At 40.3% G+C, this 23,944-nt stretch overlaps 1 protein-coding gene across 1 annotated transcript in view; it reads right to left on the reverse strand.

Moving 5' to 3' along the window:
* Positions 1-23,944, reverse strand: part of ldlrad3 (low density lipoprotein receptor class A domain containing 3) — an 88,046-nt gene that overhangs the window by 17,830 nt on the left and 46,272 nt on the right. The window contains exon 4 of the mRNA XM_067589332.1: positions 23,136-23,270. Coding sequence (XP_067445433.1) covers positions 23,136-23,270 — 135 coding nt within the window. The remainder of the gene's footprint in view (positions 1-23,135; positions 23,271-23,944) is intronic.

Below are 23,944 nucleotides of genomic sequence, written 5' to 3' on the forward strand. Positions count from 1 at the left end.
CGTGACAGGAGACTGTGTTTCAGTCACTGAAGTTCCAGTATTTTTCCAGCATTTGATTTCGTTCTCAGAGCAGATCATAGTTACACAGGCAGGATTAATTGAAGTGTGTGGAGATCTCTTCCCTAATCACAGTACAGAAAATGTCCAGTTGTTGAATAATTCCAGTTATTTTCAACCTGGATTTCATTTCCTAGCCTTTTGTGTCTTTAATTTAACATTTACATGCTTCTATTAGGCCAAATTATACCAAACAATAACATCAACTATCATAATTATGCAGACGACACACAGATTTACTTTGCCCTTTCACCAAATGACTACAGTCTCATAGATTCTCTCTGCGAGGGCACTGAACAAATCAGTGATTTGATGTGACTTTCTTCAGCTAGATGACTCATGTCTCTGAAAACTAAAAACAAAGACAAAATCTTGATGTAATCTTGGATTTGAACTTAACTTAAACAGCCACATCAAATCAATCACAAAGTCTGCATTTGACCATCTTAAAAAAATATCAAGAATCAGAGGACTGATGTCCAGGCATGACTTAGAGAAACAAATCCAAGCTTTCATTTCCAGCAGGCTACATTACTGTAATGGACTTTTCTCAGGTCCCAAAAAATTTCCCAACTTTTGCTCATTCAAAAGAGTTCAAAGCTCTGCTGCTTGTCTATAAATCTTTGGCTTGAGACCAAAAAACATCGTCTTTTATCATGTGAACTCTATCAGCGTCTCAGATCATCAGGTAGAGAGCCGCTAACTGTTGCCAGCGTGCAAACTAAACATGGAGAAGCAGCATTTAGTGACTGTGCACCACAGAGCTGGAACAATCCTCTAGAGGATGTCAGACTCATTCCGACTTTGACCATCTTTAAATCCAGGTTAAAAACTTTTATGTACTGCACTGCCTTTGACTGAACCCTAAGTATTACTCATTAACCATCTTGCCCTTATCTATCCTACATTTATGTCTCTGCTATTAACTTTTTGTATTTCTTTTAAGGTGATCTAATCTTTTAAATTAGTTTTAATGCATTATGTAAAGCCCCTTGAATTGCCCTTGGGTATGAAAAATAATAATAAAATTGCCTCGTCTAGTTTTAGCTACTGTGGCAATTGATTGTATATAAAATTTCATCATGTATGTATATCACTGAAGAGTTTAATGTAGTGCATACATCAGATTTTTTTTTCACTTTGATATAATGCAACATATAAAATATTGCAATATTTGATACATACACTGTATACAGTATGTATGTTAATTTCTGTATGCATCCCTAAGTATGCAGAAAGGCAAGTAAATGCTGCTCAAGGCCAAAGGCCATCTTATACAGCCTGCTCAAGGCTTATCTGTTAAAGGTACAGTGAGCAGCGGCTCCCCGCCCCCACAACACAGATCTACTTTATCCTGGCAGGCCATGCTATGATAAGTCTGAGCTCAGTGAGGAGAGAGGTGCAGGGAAGTCAGGCCAGGATCTGGCTTCAGATCAAGTGGGATAAATACATAGACACACATATGTACACACACATAGTGTAAATACACATACAGTAATGACTATGCAGACACGCACACACCAGAAAAGTTCTCTGCAAAGAGCGCATCTTTTGCAGCCATGCAGACCCACAAAGACACACACACACATACACACACTCAAAATATCAGTGCCCACATACAATGCCAATCCTCCCTTGGCTTTAGTTCTGCCCTATTCTTCTCCTGGTTAAGAAACAGAGCAAGACCCCTGATGCCCATTCCACCATCTAATCCTCTCCTCTCCAACAATAGGCCTGGTCAGGCTGGTAGAAGCGTAAGGAGCCCCTGCGTCTTTTATCAAAGTCAAACAACAGAACAACACAGCCCATTGCTGAAGGTCTGTGGCTCCTACTCATATCTTTCTTCAGCTACAGTGGAATCAATGTCCTCTGTCTGCGTGATAAGAAGCACAGCATGATGGTCAGTTGTGCAGCTTGTACATATTTACTCTGAGTATGACAGTTAGGGTTGAGAAAGCATGGGTAGATTGGAAATCAGTGCCTGTGGGGAGGCTGCTACATGGAGGTCAGAGATAAGGGCTGGTCCCCGAGCTTCTTCTAAGATAACTCTTTAAAGTCATGACCTTTTAGGTATGGGAAGGCAAAGTGGAGCCAATCTGTGAAGAGCACTGGTCACACACACTGCACAGTCTGAACAAACAATGAGGAGCTGAGCTGTGCTGAAACAAATCCCAGCAGAAATCTTGGTTTGCCTCACCAGAAGGTATGCTAAGTATGTCACCATCTCCGTGTGGTTTTTTTTGCATACTCCCTAGCTATTATTAAATCTAAGTCTTTGCCTTCTCGCTCATCCTCTTTCTCTCCCATTTGCATCTCCTTGCACATCAAGTGAAGCACACAGCTGGAAATAGAAGTGAGTCGTCTTCTTGAAGACCAAAAAGACTGAGCAGCAACGTTCGATAAATTGCGCAGATGTGGTGAACATCATTCTCAACCATTCCTCACCTTACCTCCTGGCTGTTTACAACATCACAGCTTCATTAACCAGAAGAAAATAAAAGGAACTGCTCTTGTCACTCGAGGGAAAGGCTTTAACACAACAGTCAATTAGGATCAATGCTTCTAAAATCAATTATGCATGTACTATACAGTCTATGTATGCACTAGAGCCCTGTGGCTTATTGGTTGAATTGAAGCAGAGGGGCTCAGTATGTGTTTAACCTTTTTAATGGGAGAGGCTTATTTTTTCTTCCTATACTCTTGCTGTGCAGCTTACTAGTTGAGTATATTTAGCTCATTCCTTCCCTTTCACTCCCATACCCCCCCCCTGCCTTGAGTTTTTTTTGTCCATCTTTATCGACGGCATTCTTTTTTTTGTTTGATCACTGAAAGCTCAGTGAATGTTTGTTTTGCTTCTCCTCCCTCATGTCTTTGTTTCTCGCTTTGTATAAAACAATTCAGTTGCTTTATGCCTGTTGATCCTGCACACGCCTCACTCTCAACAGGAGCTTCATTTAATGGGTTAGACAGCCACATTAATGGGTTCGTCCTAATCAATAACGGCCAGCTGCAGTATAGGTTAACATACACAGCTGCATCATTTCCGTACGTAACGTAACAGATCCCTGTCCGTGCACTCACACGCACACGCACATTCATTTTATCTTTGTAATTAATTCTTTTGAGAATATGCACATTTATTGATGATCCCATTCATCAGCACCAGGCTCAGGCATGCATGCACATATTCTGTACACACAGAAACACAATCTCTAACCCACGCAACCACAGATGAGACAGACCACACATCAAGCTGTAGCACACAGTGCAAGTGAGTCAACTTTTTACCAATCTAATTAATAATGCAGCTTACAGCTATGCATCATCCATAGCCTGAGGGAATATTACAATAACACGTCAGGGCGGGTTATGATGCGGTATACTCAACTTTCACATACACAATTACAAGCACAAAAAGCAGGAACATTAACAAAAAGTGTGTCCCAATTGCATGCTAACTATACATGCTAACTTTATTGTATATACATTCAATACTATAGGTGTTTTTTCAGTTAGTGTACTTGAGGTAGTTCTGTTTTTTACAACCAGAAAATGACATTGGAGGTGTGCTGACAAGTATCACACATCCAAAGACATGGCTGTAGAGCAGGAAACTACAGTACACTACCATTAGAAATGAATGGGGGTTGATATGGGTAAAGGAAATAAATGAATACCATTTTCTAAAAAGTGAATTACCGATACATTTTCTGTGCTGTATGCAAAATAACCCATTTTTCAAAGTTTTATAATATTTCAAGACAGCCCTTTGCAAAAAAATGCAATTCACAAAAAAAGAAAAAAAGACAAGTCAAATAAAATCACAGCCTTGAGTTTTGATGATATATCTATGAATATCAACACTGCTGAAAGCTTCCCAGTAGACTGGCAGGGCTAGAAGATGCTGCTTTGAGAAACTAGGCTAGCAACAATAAAACATCACTGGAAAGCTGTCCCTCAGGAATAAACCCAGTTGGTCTTCACATTCACATCTATTGTGCATAGTCTACAAGGAAATTGCCTATAGTTCACAGAATTTCACAATTAGAAGACTAAATAAAGGCACATTACAGCCTCAGTGAGGTTCTTTTACAGGAAGTAAGAGTCAAACATTTGTGTCAGTGCAAACCCTGAATGGTGGATAAACATGGTGATGGCTGATTACTCTGTAAAGAACTAAGGAGCTACACTGTGTGTGGTGTTTTATCTTACTTAAACACCTGAAAGTCCCACATTCAAGAATCTTGCAATTTGAAGAAGAGGGCAGTCGTAGAGTGGTTTCTTCATTCTCTTTCATCTGAGTTTCTTGTTGGCTATGAGGCTGGATTAGAACCCACACATCATGGATGACACAGTATGTAGGAATTTCTCATAGAGGGCAGACATTTCCCTTGCAGAAGTAGCCAGTTGTAAGTTATTTTTGCTCAGTATTTACACTGCATAAAATAGTTTTGAAATGCACTACTGCTGCCCTGTTACTTGATCTATAGAGACTCAAGCTGATTAATGACCAAACTCTGGTGTATCAATATCTCAAATGCACAATCAAATTTCCCCAATAACTTCAATCATAGTGAGTAATGCTTAAAGTACACACAATCCATGCATACTTTCCCAAAAACAAAGCATCACACACACATATACATATACAGACACAACAACACACATCTACTGTATTTTAAAGCTATTATACATAAGCAAAAAATAAAAATAAAAAACGGACATACACACTCAACAACTGTGATGTTATGTTTATGTAAGTATGAATAAATAAATTAAATAGGAACAAAGAAAGAAAAAACAAGAAAGAATGTGTATAACAGAATGGAGACAGCCATGAAGCAGGTGAGAACAATGTTTTCCTTTTCTACTTTTTCAACTTAAATACTCCACTGAGGCTACCAGACTTGAAATTGTATTTGCAAATGTATTCATACTGCATATTCATCTCTTCCTGCACCACCCACCATCAATTAGTATTGTACTGTTCTAAGTTTTTTTAAACTCAAATTCTGATATTGAATGCACAAAGATGTGCTTATCCGCACTCTTCCAGTGACACTTAGGGACCTATTTTAACGATCTAAAGCACATGGTCTGAAGTGCATGGCGCAAGTGCATTTAGGGTGTGTCCAAATCCACATTTGCTATTTTAATGGTGGAAAAATGGTGGCTGTGCTAGGCGCATGGTTTGATTGGGTATCAAACTGCAAACTCAGTAAATATAAATTGTTAAGTGCAGCATTAACAAATATAGGGATTCATTTAATAATAATTTCTAAAACATGCAAAAACGTTTTATCATCTCATTTTTTGTAAAGTTGCTACCACTTTTCTAATAATAACTTCACATTTTAAACAGTGAAACATCTCACTGGGTTGCCCCTGATCTCTAAATAACAGTTAACAGTCAGTTACTTAAGTGCAAAAAAGGTGAAATTGCCCATTTTGATCAACGGCACACATGACAGACATGCAAGAGTTGATCTATTGCGGAAAGTGATCTAAAATATGCAAAATTCTGCAGAGATGTCTCTCTCTGTTGATCAGTTAAGGGAACTGTCACAGATGAAAATGAATTCAAGTGAATGAATATCCCAGATGAATGAAAGTGACTGATCATAGTCAAAAATTCACAAAAAGAGCTTGTTTTGTACTAGAATAACAAAGTATAGATATTTTATAAAGTGCACTGTCCGTAAAACTCAGCTTTTCTGTTGAATGTGACAATAATTAAGATGTCCTCTATCTGCATCTCTACCACATCCTGCAGTTCTAATGGCCCAGCAGCTCACATACACCACACTTGTCCTGCAGGCATGCTTGTCCTTGCTTTCCGCATATTCACTACACCAAACAAAGCTGCTTAAGAGAAGGACCAAAGGTGAAACACACCACACAAATCTCTTTTCTATTGTTCACTGTATCTCTTGCTCCCTTTCCCCTCCCTATCCCTTGGCTCTCTCAATCTCCAGCATGGTTTTTTAACATGCCTCTGGCATGTGGGTGTCCACATGACAGTATCACACAATGAGAACAACCTAAAGAGAACGAATGGGTGAGACAGAGAGGGGGAAAAAAAAAGAGGATGAGGAGGGTGTTAGAGGAGATGATAAAAATACAAAAAAAAAACCCCACCACTGGAGGAACAGAGTGGAATTATCATCTTAAGTGTTGCGTTTAAGCCTTGCCCATCTGAACAAAACCACCGCAGGCTACTAGAGGAAACAAGAAGAGAGAACAGAGAAAGCCCAGGATGAGAGGAGACAAGACAGTGGGGAATGAGGAGGTGAAATGGTAAAAAGAACTGATGAGAAAGGGGTGGAAATTGGAGTGAAACGACAAAAATGAGAAAAGTCGATGAGAGGTTAATGTTACATGGGCAGAGTGATGATGATGTTTTGGCGACATTGTTCTCGAAACAGTCATGCCAATAAAGCCTATTGAATTGAGTCAGAGAGACAGGGGAGAGTGTGCAATAAGAAAAAAAAGAGACGGTAATTGAGAAACATGCTGCAGGATCCAGTAAGTACCACTGTTGCACGCGGGGACTAATCTAGACCCTCCATTCAATCTCTGAGCTTAAAGTATACCTATCCTGTCAAAATCTCATACCCTGCAGTTTTTCTCTCCAGTCATCATTCACGCTCCTGTTCTCCATTTTGTTTGCTGTTTTCATCCCTCTGTTCTCCCTTCTTTTGTCTACCTTGCTTTGTTTCATTCCCACCTCGACACACTGGCTCGACTTCAATCGACTCATCCTGATCACTCACTTTGTTGTCTCCCATTCCCCAGCGCTCCTCTCTGTTCTGCTCTTACACTGCTTTTGCTTCCTGCACCTGTCTCTCAGGTTTCTGCCTGCTTATTCCCATCTCTGCAGATACCCTATTTCCTGCTTACTTTCTCATCTTTTTCCTCCACTCAGCTCCTCTCTTCACCCTCCTTAGTGGTTTTTCTCTCTTCAGCAGCATCCATGACCCCTTCCCCAGCTACTGTTTCCTTCTCCCTGTTTCTTTGTCCTCCCCCTTGATTCCCTGTCTTTCTACACAATGAATCCGGAGGGTTTTATCTTTTTTCACTCAATGGCTTTGCCACTCTCCCTAATCCCTCATCTCCATCAGCTTCCCTCTCGCTCTCTATCACTCTCTCCCTCCTGCTTTCTTTCCCTCTTTCGCTCAGTCGTCTTCACACTCATTTTGCTCTTTTTTTTCATCCCATATTCTACCACCTCTCTCCCCCTCCACTGTCCTCTCACATTTCTGTCTCTCACATCTCTGACATGCAATCCCTCTTTTCTCTCTCCAGGGCACTGTTCTTTTTCCTCCGTTCCACTTAAGCCCTCCTTCTTTTTGCATTTCCCTGATGGATACACGCATGCCAAACATATATGGAAAGCTCAAAGCACCACCCAAACCCACATCTGCATTCTATCACACATTAATAATTGCCATGGCTCTTTGTCTGTCAAGAAACGCCTTCAGCTAAACCATATCATGGGTGAATGCACACTTACAGTATTGGCAGAAAACATATTTGCAGAAAATAACCCGGCCCATTATAGTGAGAGCTGACTGACACCTAATGCATCACTTAGGGGAGTCTATCTGTTTACTCCTAATAGCTGCACACCATTTTGGTCCACTGCCACTTTAGTAGATGCATGTAGGGATAATACTGCCTCTTAGTAATACTTAATACTGGATTAGTTACTGTCAGGTGACTAATAAATAAATCGATACATCATGGAGAAATCATGCATGGGAAGGTGTTGCACTATTCAGCACGATTGGAAGATGTGTTTAGTGATCCATAACACTAATAATTCCAGGCAATATGAGAGCCTCTCAGTGGGATTTTGTATTTTTCGGCTGAAGGGAGTGATATTTAAGGGGGCCACTTCTTCTGATGAGATGCAACAGAGCACCTGATGCCAGTGTTGATTACTGTCATTTTGTATTCATATTTTAGCCACTGTTATTTGCTTTAATACAACAGTCTTTCAGCCCTGCAAAATTGTGACGCTAATTCTGATATAACACTATAATTTACTCCAGCAGACTAGAGTTGCAAAGCTTCTAAATGACTCTGCTACTTATGGGTAGGTGCATTAGACATGCCTGAGGAAAAGATAATATGGTCAAAAAAATTGTGTAGGGAAATTAAATTGAGCTCTGAGCACATAACCATCTCTTAAAAGTACTGTATCCAAATTTGTCCAACATTCATCAAAGCCATCAAAGAGAATGAAATCATATTAGGTGCACCTCTTAACTCTGGTTTCATAAGTTTCTTCATTTTTAACTCAATGCGGTTTAAAAATGCAAAAACAGCATTTTTCCTCTTGTCTTGAGCCACAAAAGGCCAAAAGAGATAAAAAAAAAAGTCTTGTACAAACTTATGGAAACATCCCTTCTAGAAACTTAAAAACAAGTGATTAAATTTTCCTTTTGAGTTCTTTTTACCGCATGCAAAATTAAAGGGGACCTATTATGCTGATTTGCAGCTTTCTATTTTTATTTTCGGACTTCACTAGAGTAGGTTTGCATGATTCACAGTTCAAAAAACTCCTTATTTATCTTATACTGGCCCTTTATGCAGCACCTCAGTTCAGCCTTACTCTGAAACAGGCTGTTTTGGATTCCCCTCCCCTCTGCCCCCTTCCGTAAAAGCCCACTCTGTTCTGATTGGCCAGCTTCAGGAAGCTTCCTCTGGCTCCGGGAGAAGGCTCCCGAGGCAGCGTAAACAAACTATAGTAGTCGGACCTTGCTTCTTGTTCTCACTGTTTACCTAAAATATAAACTTCTCAAATACATCCGTACTTGTTGGAGCTGAAATCCAATCCAAAATATGAGAGTGGAGAGCACAAACATCCGCAGCAACAAAGATTACAACAGGACGTCTCTGTTTGGTAAGGCTCATTACCTGCTTGTTGTTTGACATCTTTATCCTATCTGTTTTCAATTCTCGGTACTTTTGTAGCTTCTAACTGAATCCCTGTGCTTTGAAGTTTAGTTTCTCTCTGCGTTCCTGTTTGTACTTTTAGATATCTGCCTTATTTTACTGTTTGCTGATCACTTTCACCCTTATCAGAGTCATGTTAAGTTACTGCTGATGAAAACCCAACATTTTCTGCTTTTGCTGCTTTAAATGAAGCTTTTAAATGACTAAATAATGGGATGGGTGACCTTTACTGTGAAGAATTTACAGGAAATGAAATGTGTTTATCCCTCGTTTTAGCGGCGCTATTCTTCCGATAAAACTAGTTGACACAACAAGATCCGGAGATATTTGGAGCTTAGTTCAGCAGATCAGATAGAAATAATGCAGGGAGGCATAGTACAAGCCACAAAAACGCCATAATGTTAGCAGAGCGGAGCAGTGAACACACATGCTGCAGCAGATGACCATAAAAAGAAACTCGTCACAAGTTGACATCCGCTTGGTTTGAAAGTAGGAAAAACTGCTGGTAATCAAGCATTCAGAGCAGTCTGAAACCTGAGCTTTTTGCTAACCGAGATTACTTTTACATACATTTACCTCATTATTTGACACTTGGGCCACGTTTGAACATCCGACATTGTAACATCATAGATATGACTGAAAATAAGGAAGAGAACGATAGGTCCACTTTTAAAGACTTCATTAATAATCTCAACTTTTGCAAAGAAGTAGTCAAAGTATCTTCCACCACTTTACAGCTATTGAAGACTTTAGCAGGGTGACTAATGAGCAGTCGATATCTAGTATTGGTGCAGCCTCAACGCCTCTCGGTCTTTCTTTAATGTGACATCGTTCGAGAAAGATAATGGCCCTGTGAGCCTCATTGGAGTTTGCACAATGCAGACTAGGCAGGCACAATATTCTAAAAAAGCTAGTGTACTGTGAAAAGAGTGGAGGTACTGCAAATGACTAAAATGATTAGGTTCAGAGATGGAAAGAGAAGCGTTAGAGAGAGCCCCATTCAAGCACACACTTTACATGGTGATCTCACCTCTTTTCTGCTGTCAGCCAACCAATAAGTGTGTACTGTGGGGCCAGAGAGGAGCACGTCTTTCAAGCCAAGTGTCGATGGAGCAAGGATATGTTGCAGCTGAGGCCAGGCTTAACACACTCTAATGCAATTGTGAGGCTCGTAGAAGCACAAATCAGTGAGCTAATAAGCTTGTTTTTTGTCCTATTTGTGAAATTTTTTTGGCTTGCGATCATGGATCAAACCAGCTCAACCAGGGTTGACATTTGTGCTATAATACCTCTTAATGGCAGACCTGACATTTTTTTGTGCTCATCCAGCCAAAAACCTTTCAAAACAGAGGTGTAGAAAAATGCAAACAACAGATTCTGCATGTATCTAACCCCCCCTCCCACACACAAATGCACCCACATACATGAACACACACAAACAAAAAAAAACCCTCACTCAAAGTACAACTCTAACCAAAAGGAACAGTGGAGCTTTTGTTCGGAGTGAAATTCCTCCACCAGTCTGTGGGTGCAGGTCGTCACCACCATCACCATGGTGACTGAATGAGGATAAGTTTAGGAGGGAAAGGTTGTTAATTTACAGCAGCTTGAACAGCGACGGCTGACTGGTCCTGATTCAAGGACGGGGATGATTCATGCAGAGTATGGTCCCAGGAGTGACCCCCCTGTGTGGCCATAGCCAATGGCAACGAGGCCCTTAAACAACAGCAGCTCTGAAAGAAGTGACACTTAGCCTTGGTGAGTGGGAGAGGGAGAGAGAGGATGACAAGAAAGGAAAGATGAAAGAACTGCAGCTATGTGTTCTCAGATTAAGCACAGACAACAAATACCACACTGAAGTAGGATACACACAACAGATAGATGCACAAACATAATCCACTGTGTTCTTTCCCACAACAGTATAGATGCTAAATGTTCCTGCCAGACCATCCAATATAAAATGTACTATTACTATACTGGACAAGTTTATTTACAATTTAAATTAAGGAGACAGGAAGCTGCACCCCCTCAGCTGAACGTTGCCAGCAGCAGCTAACAGCATCTTGCCAACTGCTTGGCCTTCCTCTCCTGCAGACCAGCAGCCGAGAGCCCCTCAACACTGGTTTGTGAACATGCTTCAGAAGAACAAAAGCAAAAACCCGAAACTTTCCCAGAGTTCAAATCCATGGGCGGTGACATGTGCAACCTCCCCTATTTGTGCCTGTCAAGTGTGCGTTGGCTCTGATAAACTGGCACTATTACATTCCACTCCCACAACTCAGTCTACTGCCATTATATTCCCCTACGCCATTTCACACTCCCTCCCACACCTTTCTCTCTCTGCCAGCTCTTTGAGTGCTACTGACGAAGGGCATGAACAGACCAACATCTCAGCGTCACACACACACATCTCTACCACAAAAATTGCACATGGATTAACTTGTCATTTTAATCTATAGCACCTACGTATATATTATTCGAGCCCAAAAGCTGGCAGCAATCAATGGGGGAGGCCGTGGCTGTGCGAGAGGCTATTAACAAGCTAAAAGGATACCAATGGTGAATACAGACTGAGGGACTTTTAATCACTCTGACATTCTTTGTCCTTTCTATATATCAGACTGACATTACATATTAATGTCTAGTTTACTGGCAGCGCTAATGGAGAGGCAGGAGTTACTGCTGGATGTCAGCAGACAGTCACTGTATATACAACCCCCTCTGAATTACTGCTGTTTATTAGCCCAGTAAATGGCAGGGCTGTGAAGACAGGTTGTTGAATACATAGTGCTTATGCAAAAGAGCAGATGCAGTGCTAGTGGATCTATCGAGTAGTTCTTACACAGCCTTAGGAGGATATAACAAATAGAAAGCTGCAGATTACTCTCTGTGGGAGGGGAGCATCCCTGGAGTTTAAAATGAGGGATTTGACTTCTCTGAGACGAAGCGCTCCATACACAAACCAGAAGGTTAAAACTACTTATTGTATTGTGTGGTGGGGATAGAGACGGTTTGTGAATATGTGACTATGGTGGTGGCGATGGGCTGAAATGAAACTCATGGGCATGCTTTAGACAGATATAGTTACAATACATCACATTCCCTTGACAGGCACTGTGAAAATGACTTATTCTTGCTGAGAAGCTTATCAAAATGTACAAAAAGAAATTGGCAAGTTTAATTATACACTGTCATGTTCTCCAAAAAGTCCACCGCCACTTAATTTGCAGATCTTGAACTATGTTTTTAGCGGGGGGCCCAATTTTCATCAAGCCAATCAGGGTCAAAGGTGACATCGCCTGCCAATGTTTTGACAGTATACTCATGTAAGAGACTAATGTTAATTGTCAGCCTGTCCTCTGAGGACCTGCCAACAATTACTCTGACGGGTCAATGGTAAAAAAAAAAAAAAACATAGTGAAGAAAAACTGTTGTGATACTTCTGTTTCGTGGACCGCAGAATGTAAAGTATAACGCACAACAAATCCTAACAGCTGAAATCCACCAGGCACGGTGTATTTCATGTAGGTGGTGTATCATGTAGGTGGAGCGGAGTGGGATGCTTGATGTGCTATACACACTGCATGCATATTGAGTTTTGCTGTGATAATGCAGTTGGTTATGCAGAGTTTGGAGGTGTAGGCTACGTTAACAGGTACTGAATCAATTAACTGGGTCATTTTAACCACAGGATCGTGGGTATATATTGATTTGATTGACATATTTTAATGTGCAATGTAAAAAAAACACCACAAGGTTGCACTGCTGCATCGCATTGCCTCCGGTACAATGAGATATTTATTTTAATTATTTTTAAACAGTTTGTACTCATTTTTTTTACACAGTTTTATGTAGTTTTTACCTCTTGGAGAGCCGCGTATTCGCATGTAGAGAAAAAAAAAAAAGACCAGCCGTGCAAAAATAGAGCTGCACAGCTTCCATGGTCAGTGTAGCAGCTTCATTTGATTATAATGGACGCGCTCTGCTACGACCATGCTGCAACAGACTTGTCATGCTGCGTCCATGCCTGGTGTATTTCGGCTGTAAGTTTGCAGAGGGATCATGTATTTTTATAGGAGTCTAGACATTACAAAATATGTATAATATACAGGATGTATTAAGGCAATGTGTAAACAAAGGCCTACCCTCGGGTGTGATTCCTTCATTGTAAGAGATACAAGATACCCTTGAACAGAAAGACTATAAATAATTTTGTTTACAGTGCATTGTAATTTAAATCACATGTAAATGGATTTATCCAACAAACAAAGTAAATGTATTCCAAGATGCATGCTGAATGTCAACATTTCTGAACCGTTTTGGTCGGTGGGATTGATTTAGCTGCTTTTGTTCGAATCGGAGGCCTAATTGATGTTGTGATGCTTTCAAAGTGTTTATGAACCACAAGCTCTGCACACTTTACAGTTTTAAAGATTTATTTACCTTTTATTTGTCCTATTATTGCACTAATATTAAAATAAATGGAGTCTAGAGAGTATGCAGCAGTGAAAGCATAAATCTTCCTCATGAGGTGTGGAAAGCTGCAGTACATCATAAAACCTAATGCAGGATCGTACAGTTTTACTGCCACAACTTCACACTGTTTTTACTGTTGTTATGTACAAGGACATATAGAAATTTTGACACATTTGTGTGTCCACTGTATGAACAAAGTGCACATTTACACATGTATACACACACAACCGAAAGAAATGCCTTTGATGCTTTTGACCACCTACAAAGCATACTTTATCTTCAAAAACGCAGAAAGGCAGTTGTGAGCTTCTGAAGCCCTAAAACCATCCACTGGCCCTCTGTTCCTACCTTTACATCACTCACACTTTCCCTAATTCAGAACAACTCCACTTAAGAATAAGGCCAAGATGAAGCCTCTTTGAGATAGAGGAGATGTGAGAATTAATCACTATCACACTCTCCCACAGTCACCACACCATCTGATACTCTTTGTCTACTTGTGTTAATTAATGCGTGATGAGAGACACTGATGTGCGCGTTTTAAATCAATCACTTTTCTTAAACGACTCTAAGGGGATTCTCAACTACTTTTTAAAAAAGTGTCATCTACTTTGCTCATTGCTTTTGTAACTAAGTCCTTAAACTTGCCAGTGCTACGACCTTCTAAAAGTTTCTTCTGGAGGTTACGGAGTTATTTTCTTTTTGCAATTAAATATAAAGAACTATGTGACTCTGTGTGTGTGTGTGTGTGTGTGTCCGACTGCGCTCACACACTCATGCACGTGCTTCCTGCGAGGGCTCTCCCAGCATCTAGCAAAATCTGGTGTGCCCTGCGGTTGTGTTTCAATAAGAATTTGTTGCAGGGGCAAACATGCGCTCCATCACCGCGCTCGCTATCCCCTGCTACAATCAGACGGAAAAGAGCAAAGAGAAGCTCAGCTTTGCAAAACTAGCTTTCATGTCATTTCTGTTTCCAGAGTTACACTGCTCGGCCTCGGGGCTCGACTCGAGATGGATGCTACTCTCATCCTCTCTGGCTTATCGCTACCACTCGCTCAGTCCTATCCAAATCCCTGCCTTTCTCTGTCAAATCACCTGTCTCTCTTTGCTTACCTCCATCTTCATGCCCATTGCTATTCATTCCTCCTTGCGACTCCCTTTCTGCTTCCCTATATTATTTTCATGTGGTGCACTTCCCGTTTCTTTGTCTTGCTTATCAGTTAAACGCTCCCTATCCTACTCCCTCTGCTATTTCAAAAATCAATTACCCATCAAATAAAACAATAAACAGTAAAAGAGGCTCTGTGTACTTCTGTTTTATCCAGTTGTGCCAAATTGTTTAAAATCACTCTAACGCGTAATAGAAACACTAGAGGCATAAAAACGCCAGGAGGAGGGTGCTGTGGATCTAACTGTCTGACACCTCCAGGGCAGGATAATCAAATACTAGTCCATAAACTTTGAGATGATCTCTTACTAGACTATTCAGATAGAGTTACCAAATGTGGAGACACTGAAGTAAATAATTATGGGTAAAGAGGAAGAGGAGTTAAACAGAGGAAGATAGGTAACGGTACAGGGGAGAAAGTGAGGAAGAAGATGCTTTGCTCAGGTGGCTTAGAGCGGATATTGTACACCTTATCTGTCACCTGCAGGACTGTGCTTATTATAGAGAGAGAGGCAAAGTCAGAGCAGAATGTAAGGTGAATGTGAGTGTGAATGCATACGGGAAAGAAATGCAGAGAGTCAAACCGCGGCGATGCCTTCACTCCTTCGGAAGCACAGACGGTGATGACAAAAAAAAAAAAAAAAAATTTTAAAGGCCACCGCGACACAGAGCTCACAAGTTGTACAACACGCAGCGGCAAAATATGCAGAGGAACATTTAGGTCATTTGTGCTCTGTAACTACAAATACTACTGTAAAATCTGTGCTGACAGTGAGTCTTTGGGAATATAACAACTGATCTGAACAGACTCAGGTTACACGTAGGTGCACTGACATATATCTTTGGAAGCAGCATTAGTAAACGTGTATATACAGTGTAGGCTGCTCTGCCAGATTGCTGAAAAATCATGCATTTTTATGACAAGAAAGAGATAAAACTTGGTACTCTATCACTAGACACTGCTGTGACATTGGGAATATTAAAATGCTATCCTGTTCCTGCTCACCTGATTTGGAGTTATTGTTTCTACCAAGGGAATTTACATCAGCCATTACATCCCACCACAGGCGTGTACAGAGGCTGCCCTGCCTGATATTTGCAAAGACATGAACTGCTCACAGACCGGTAATCCTGATGCTGCGCTCATTGTTGCTGAAGACATCAATCAGGCTAACCTTAAGAAGGTCATGCCTGACTTTCATCAACATATTGACTGCACCATAAGGTGAAAAAACACTCTGGATCACTGCTACATGCCATTCAAAAACGGCTACAGAGCAGAAGTGCTACCCGTGTTCTGGAAGAGCAACCACGCGGCCATCTTGCTGAGGTCTAAGTATGTAAACAAACTACAACGCATGCCCCCAGTGACGCGAGAGGTCAGGAAATGTCTACAGTCTGCACTATATGATGCAGTCTGGAACACGTTCCAAGACACCACCGTCAACATCACAGATGACATCAATGGATTCACTGAGTCTGTGGTGGATTTGATTTATGAAACAACACAAGCAACTGTACCCACAGTTAAATCATTCCACAATCAGAAACCATGGATTACCAGAACCATCCAGGATGCCATAAACTCACGCACTGCAGCCTGCAACTTAGTCTGGAAACATGGACAATTATAAAGCAGCAGCCTACGATGTAAGAAGAGCAGTAAAGGAGGCAAAAAGGGACTATGGGAAGAAAGTGGAACTACAATTTCAGGAAGGCAATCCCAGAAGCATATGGCTTAGCAGGTTTAAGAACTATGACAGATTACAAGCCCACTTCCCCTCCTTGTCAAGTGCTTATGTGTCTCTATCAAGTGAGCTAAACAGCTTCTATGCTCGCTTTGAGGCCATTGGCAGCCAGCGAGCAAAAACAGCTAAAGCCGAGGTTAACGGATGGGTGGCTGCACCTTTCACACCTATCACCCTTTCTGAGCATAACATCAGGAGGGCTTTCAGGTGTGTGAACACCAAGAAAGCAGCACGACTAGACAGTACCATTGGGTGGGTCCTCAAATTATGTGCTGAACAATTAGCACCAGTGTTCACAATGATATTCAACCTGTCCCTGGCTCAGTTTGTCATACCTACATGCTTCAAGAAGTCCATCATCAACCCTGTGCCAAGAAAAAAAAAAAAAACAAGAACATTCTGCCTGAATGACTACCGCCCAGTGGCACTCTGTAGTGGTGAAGTGCTTTGAATGGCTGGTCAAGGATTACATCTGCTCTTCACTATCCAGCACATTGGACCCACTACAGTTGCGTCCCAACTGATCAACGGAAGACACCGTAGCACACATCCTCCACACCACCTTATCTCACTTGGACAAGAAAGGGAGCTATGTGAGATTACTGTTCATTGACCACAGTTCAGTGTTTAGCACCATAATTACCTCCAGGCTCGTCACAAAGCTCAAGGACCTGGGATTAAACACCTCATGGGGGGCAACATAACTAATGGCCCGATGGCCCGGGGCCAGTAAAAGTTTATGCCAGGGAAGTTGATCGGCCAGTGACGGCCAGTCAGCGTCATGGTGGACAAATAAATTGGGGTCAACGGCCAGGTGGGCGATAAGTAATTTGGAATCACAGCGTAGGGCCAGGTTTACATCGCTGTGTGACACAGCGCCACTGCTAAATGATGAACACCACTGCTGAAATTTCACATTGTACATAATAATCATGATGAACACAAACCACACGCTTCGAGCAGCTGACTGGAGCTTGTGGGGAGAGGAAGGGATGTTTGCCTCTCTGTCTCTCTCCTCTGCTCTCTCTAAGTGCCTGTATGCATGAGGGCTGAACTCCACAGAAACACACAAGCACACACACAGAGCGGACAGCAGAGCAAAGAGGCCACAGCAGACAGAATAAAACAGAAATTAGGTTATACTTTACTCCAGTCAACTACGACTGCTTGCTGCCATAAGTGCAACAAAATCTGGCAGTATGGGAGACGATGCAAGCAATTTATCAAACAGCTGTTGAACAAGCAGAACATAAACTTAAATATGAAATCTTCCAGCAGTCAACTCCCCTCTCACCACTATATTTTACAGCTATATGGGGCTTGTTATGCTAATAGTGAACTGTTACGAACAAGCTCAAAACCGATTTTTTTTTTTTGTCGGACAGCTAAAATAATTGTGCACTTGCTCTCTTTCATTCTTTTCTCTTTCATAGGCACATGTGCGCACACACATACACACATAAAGAGCCTGACGCTGCAAAATGTTTACTTTACTGAATATGCATTTGCTGACTTGCCTGAAACTGGACTTGTATCATGATTTTTTCTCTGATTTTTACATAAATGAATAGAAACCTGTAGGTAATGTGCTGCTCTGTAACTCGCTGCTGTAAGGTTTTCAAACCTGAGATTCTGTCCTTTCAGTTTGTGGATTTTGGCGACACAAGTCAAGAGTTTTATGACAGAGCCACAGTGATGCTCAAACCTACCTTTAAATCATCTCAAAAACCTCTATTTGTATTATTTTTCATTCGACTCCTGAATTGATGGCTAGATATTTCACTATGACATCAGAGCTCAACTGAGAGGCCATAGCTCACCTGTCTGTGTGTCTCTGTGCAGCTCAGGCTGCTGCTGACAGGATTTTCATAATGAAATGATGCCTGACAGTCACAAATAAATCATGTGGACAAGCTGCAGCTAATTTAACTTAAATAACGTTCATGTCTTATTATGCAATAATAACTCTGCTCTTCATCCACTCATGGGAAAGAAGAGAGATGGCATTAAATAGTAAATATTTCTCCCACTAATTTCAAAGATTGATGTTTGGATTGATTACAGAACATTATTTTTAACTAAGCTCAACTGTTAATGACAATGTGTTTTTTCTTTAAAAAGAACCAAATGTCTTAATTTGCTTTTGGGAGAAATTTTCACCAACAGTAATAAAGGTGTTTCATTAGACAGAATGTCTGAGCAACAATCACAAATTAGCTTAACAACACCTAACATCTGAAATGAAATATCAAATGATCTTAGTTTTGTCCAGTGAAGTCATTTTCAATTCTGTGATGTTTGAAACGTTTAAACTATAAATACTAATCTTCAGATTCTCCACCTCACTGACTCCACCATCGCTGTTGCTGCTAGTCAATAATGTGTAGGCTACAGCTCGAAGTTGAGGGTTGCCAGATCATCATTCCAAGCATCCCCCATATCTTGCTCTTTCACTCTTTATCATAATAGTGCACTTTTTTGCAGAAAACACACAAAACTGGCAATTCTGCAGAGATCTGACTGTTAACATTATGTGGAGTTGAAGCAGCTAGATTGTTTGAGATCAGTAAAAACATCGGTAGGGACAATCCAGCAACACCTTGTTATTGGTAAGGACATGTCCTTACTGTCCATACCCAAATCTAAGCCCATGCTTTATGCTGACACCAGTCTACCCCTCCTTTCTACCAGCAATACCTACAGCAGTGAATCTCTGACCAGCAGCAATAGAGGGAGGAGGACAAAATATGGAGAAACCTACATTTATACACCATTCATTTACTGATTCAATATGTGCCTAATTTTATATTTTGCATATTTGTGTAATATATCAACATTACATATCCATAACTAAAGGAAAGCCACCAAATCTAAAGGGAACTTCACTGTTGTACGTATTATGTATACAATTAATAAATCATCAAATTATGGAAAATAGTTATTTTCATTTTTTGGCTTCTGGGCCAGTGGGGAAAAAATGTAACGTTGGACACTGCCTTTCTGTGCATGCTGATCTTTCAGTTCCTGACAGACAGACCCCAGGTGGTGACGGTAGGCGGATACACCTCTTGTACCCTCATCCTCAATATCAACGGGTCCTTTGTGGAGAGGTTGGTCAGCTTCAAGTACCTTGGTGTCCATATCACCAAGGGCCTGATCTGGGAGCTGCATACTGACTCAGTGGTAAGAAAGGCAATGCAGAGACTGTTTCACCTTAGACGCTTGAGGAAATTTCAGGTATCCCCTCAAATACTTAGAAATTTCTACTCCTGCACCATCGAGAGAGTCCTGACGGGGAACATCACTCTCTGGTACAGAAATAGCACTGAACAGGATCACAAGGCCCTGCAAAGAGTGGTTTGTTCAGCTGAACATACAATAGGCCATGCTTTGCCCTGCCTAGAGGCGCTGCAAGAATAAGACTGTGATAATCATTAAGGATCCCAACCACCTGGCAATGGGCTAAACAAATTGTATTCAAGACCACCGATATCACGCATCATAAAGCACTATTCAGAGCCCAGACTGAGGTGCATGAATATTGTATAATGTAATGTATTTGTTTGTATTGACTGAGAATGTTTTTTAATGTGTTTGCTACAAAAACATTTTTAAAATGTGCCACATCAAAGGAAAATAAATTATATATAATAATTATATAATAATTATCGGATGCTATGTCTATCTTGGTTGTTAATTGAAGCAAACCTTTCTCAAATTAATCTAATAATGGCTCAGTTAGTTAGTTAGTTTTAGTTTTAATTAGTTTCTTTGTTAAAAGTCAAGTGTGTGATCATTTCAGCTCTTTATACAGTATCCAGAATTAGTTGTGTTCTGAGATGTAATGCCTTCAACGCCGTAAGGACATGCAGCTATATTCTGCCAACCAGCGCTCTAGCTGTTCACCTGTCTATAAGGAAATGGAGTGCAGTGGACACAGATATCAATCAATATTTCTGCTTCACTATACAGTTCAATTCAGCATTCTGTGCCTCTGCATTAAATTGTGAAGTCTGTGATGATGGATAGACTCTCTTTCTTTCTCTCTCTGTCCCTTGTAAACACACAGGTTAAAATAATAAGAATATCAGCTTCACTAATTAGGCAATCTTTAAAAGACGACTGACTAATGTTAGCACATTAAGTCTAGATTTGTATGGTAATGGTAATGTGGAGTAATCATCTCCTGCACCCATGATCCGATCCGTTTTTTGTCAAACAGGGTGAACAGGGTTTTTATTTTCGATATTAATGGTGTTGAAAAGTTTTGCCAGGATTTGCTATGCTCTTACTCTTAAGTCTACTGTGCGACTGCAGCAGAGCTCCTCCCCTGTTTATCAGACATGTTTTGCCTCCTGAGTTTTGATCAAGTTTCTGCTGACTTTGCCTATCTCAGTATTGGTAATAAAATTACTGTCTTATGGGCTATAGATGCTGACAGATTATCGTCAACTTTTTTCCTTTGGTATTCCACACCTATGCTCAGTTTTGTTATTTCTGACAGACTATTTTTCCCAACAGAATAAATCACTGTGACAGCAGTACCACAACAGAAGGATACAGTTACAGTATATATGGTGAAAAGTGGTTGCCAATTGAAGCACATTGACACTGGTCCACATTTAGTTGCCTGAGGTTGTATGCATGTCGGGTTTGGACTGCTGGCAGTAATCATGTCAGCTTGCTTGCCAGTGGAAGTACACCTGAAGTGTTGACAGAAGCCGACTCTTGAGCCATAGTGGCAGCAGCTGCCTTTGAGAAGTGGGGCTGCCAGTGGAATAATAATAGTATGCCAGTTGTAAGTGGTACCTGCCGATGAATAAGACATTCTATACCAGAAAGCATCAGACTCACTGTCAGGGATGATACTATTTGTGTTACAATGCAAAGTTACACATTATTTAAAAGCATTATGTTTCACAACATTACGCTAACGATGCCATGGTGTATTTCTGTGTGTTAAATAGGCATAATCAGGAATGCTCCTCAAAGTTGGGAGAGTAAAATCACATCTTCTTTGGCATAACATTTAATCTGTCAGTGGCTCTGCTTTATCTTTACAAAGCATAGACTGCAGAATACATTTACCAAGTGTTGCCTTCAGAAATATCAGATGATGTGACATATTGAGTGACAGAATCTTCCAACTCCTCTGTCATCATTTTATCCAGTTTAATAGAAAAGCTAAATACTGTATCTACAAGCTCCCACCTGTTCTGAAATCTGTTTGTCCGTCTGAAATCTTTACTGTCAATATTTTCAACAATTACTGCCTGATTAAATTCATCAAACTCCGGTTTGTTGAAGTGACAGTGGTTACCGCTTATTTTTGTCTTGAAATAGTTCATTTGAGTTGTTCTTTTTGTGAATGTGGCCATCTTTCATGATAGTGATGACTTCTTCAAGCCTGCTAACCTTTTAACTGCAAGAAGAAACTAATCAGAATCAATCAGCATAATTGACAAGTATTCTGCCGACTGAAGCTTCAAGTGTGCCCAATACAGTGTATTTCCCACTCACAATCTCAACTTCACAACTCCCCATAAAAGATTAACATGTACATAATCATTCTTGACATCAATCAATTAAGCGATTGTTTATATGATGTTACTTTTGTTAACACTAATTTCTGTACAGATTTTAAAAAACATTTTCACAGTCAGTCTTTTAATTCTGAAAATAATTTTCACGTGTTTGTTTTTTCTACATTTTAGAGATAATGAAGCTCCATCTGTAGTTGGTGATGAAGGTAGTGTAGACAGCCTCTTATTTACATTCCTAAATCTGCACATTCTCTACACAAAATATCTACTTCTCTATAGTCAATGTACAGTATATTTTAACAATTAGCGTATAATGTTTATACGACTTACGTACAGTATATCTTGGCACTTTCTGACAATATACAACTGTTTATAGACTATTGGTACGATAGAATCATGTGGTCATAGTAATGTCAGTACAGATATATTTGTACACATCATATATGCATGTAAACTGTAATTATCATGTTCAGATATTTCTCTTATTTGTTACTTATTGCACATACTGTATGTATGCAATAAGTAATTTTTTTACATGTTCCGGTTGTAACATTTTGAGTGATTTAGCTGCATTTTTTCACGATTTCCTGCTACTGCAGTTCAATGTGCTCACAGGTAGTTGAAGAAGTAAAAGTACAGTATCAACAATATCGACTTAAATAATCTAAAGTAACAGTACACTAAATGGCAGGTGTCATTCTTATATATTATTTTGATGTTATACCTGGTTGAGGTTTTGTATCATAAGTTGTTTGATCTATGATATTGCTTCATAAAGCTGTGAAATAAATTTAGTGGAGTAAAAAGTACAATATTTTCCTCTAAAATGTTGTGGAGTAGAAGTATAAAGTAACATAAAAAATAAATACTCAAGTTAAGTACGAGTATCTCAAAATTTTACTCATAACTTCCAACTGCTGATCACAGGAATAATCACACAATATCTTATCTCCTGATGCCTTTTTCTGTTTTTGGAAATCTGGTGAAATGTGTTAAACTGCCAATCAGAGGGATCAGAAATGTCTCTGATACACTTCACTGTCCTTTGTGGCTAAATCATCCTCAGGCTGCTCCTGTGTCTGATGCTCTGCGTCTGGGCAAACGTTCCATTTCCAGTTTGAAGAAGAACATCTTTTTTTCATGCCTTCATGACCTTCTCCTACATTTGACTTATTGGCTTACCTGCTGTAGTCGGGCAGGGCTCCTCATCACTGTTATCCTGACAGTTGTCCTGGCCGTTACACAAGAAGCTGCGGTCTACACAGCGGCCATTTCGACACTTGAAGCGAGCCTCTGAGCACACCAGTGGGTTGCCTGCTGTGGATGAGTCAGAGCAGAGGTCTAGTGTTAGTTCAAATAAGGTTTCAGTGAAAGGTTACCAGTTCAAAGTTACCTGAGAAACAGGATCAAGCATGTGAGTGACTCTCCCTCTGAGAAATAAACTTCAGTACATAAACAAAGTTTTTGAAATCAAATTAAATGAATATTCTCCAGCGGTTGTTTGATCAATTTGTTTGAAAATGATTTAGTGTACTCGTTGATCCCATCCCAAATATAACACTTTGATATGATTAAATTTAAAATAAAAACATGGATATTACATTTTCATAGGGATTTTCAGAGAAGAAATTAATCATTAAAAACAGCGTGAGTTAGCAGGAAATTTGATAGAGTTTGATAAAATCAAGCAGAAACTCTACAGAAAAACAAACAAACAAACAAAAAAAGATCACTAAATCCTGCCTAGCACCACTGCTTCTTTTTTAGCATACGATCTTTTGTCTTTATCTATAGTTTCTGCAGAATGAGGTGGAATTATCTTGTGAGAAGATCCGGACAATTACACAGTCATGACGCAGTATGTGCTGGGAGCGTGGAGAAAAGTTCCATTTAAATAGCAAGATTAGATTTGTGACCATGGGGCCCTGCAGGCTAGGCACACTGCCTCTGACAATGGAGAGTGATTGGCTTGATGCATGTTTCCCACTGGT

This window comes from Thunnus thynnus, chromosome 5, assembly GCF_963924715.1.
Source record: "Thunnus thynnus chromosome 5, fThuThy2.1, whole genome shotgun sequence".
Taxonomy (NCBI): Eukaryota; Metazoa; Chordata; class Actinopteri; order Scombriformes; family Scombridae; genus Thunnus; species Thunnus thynnus.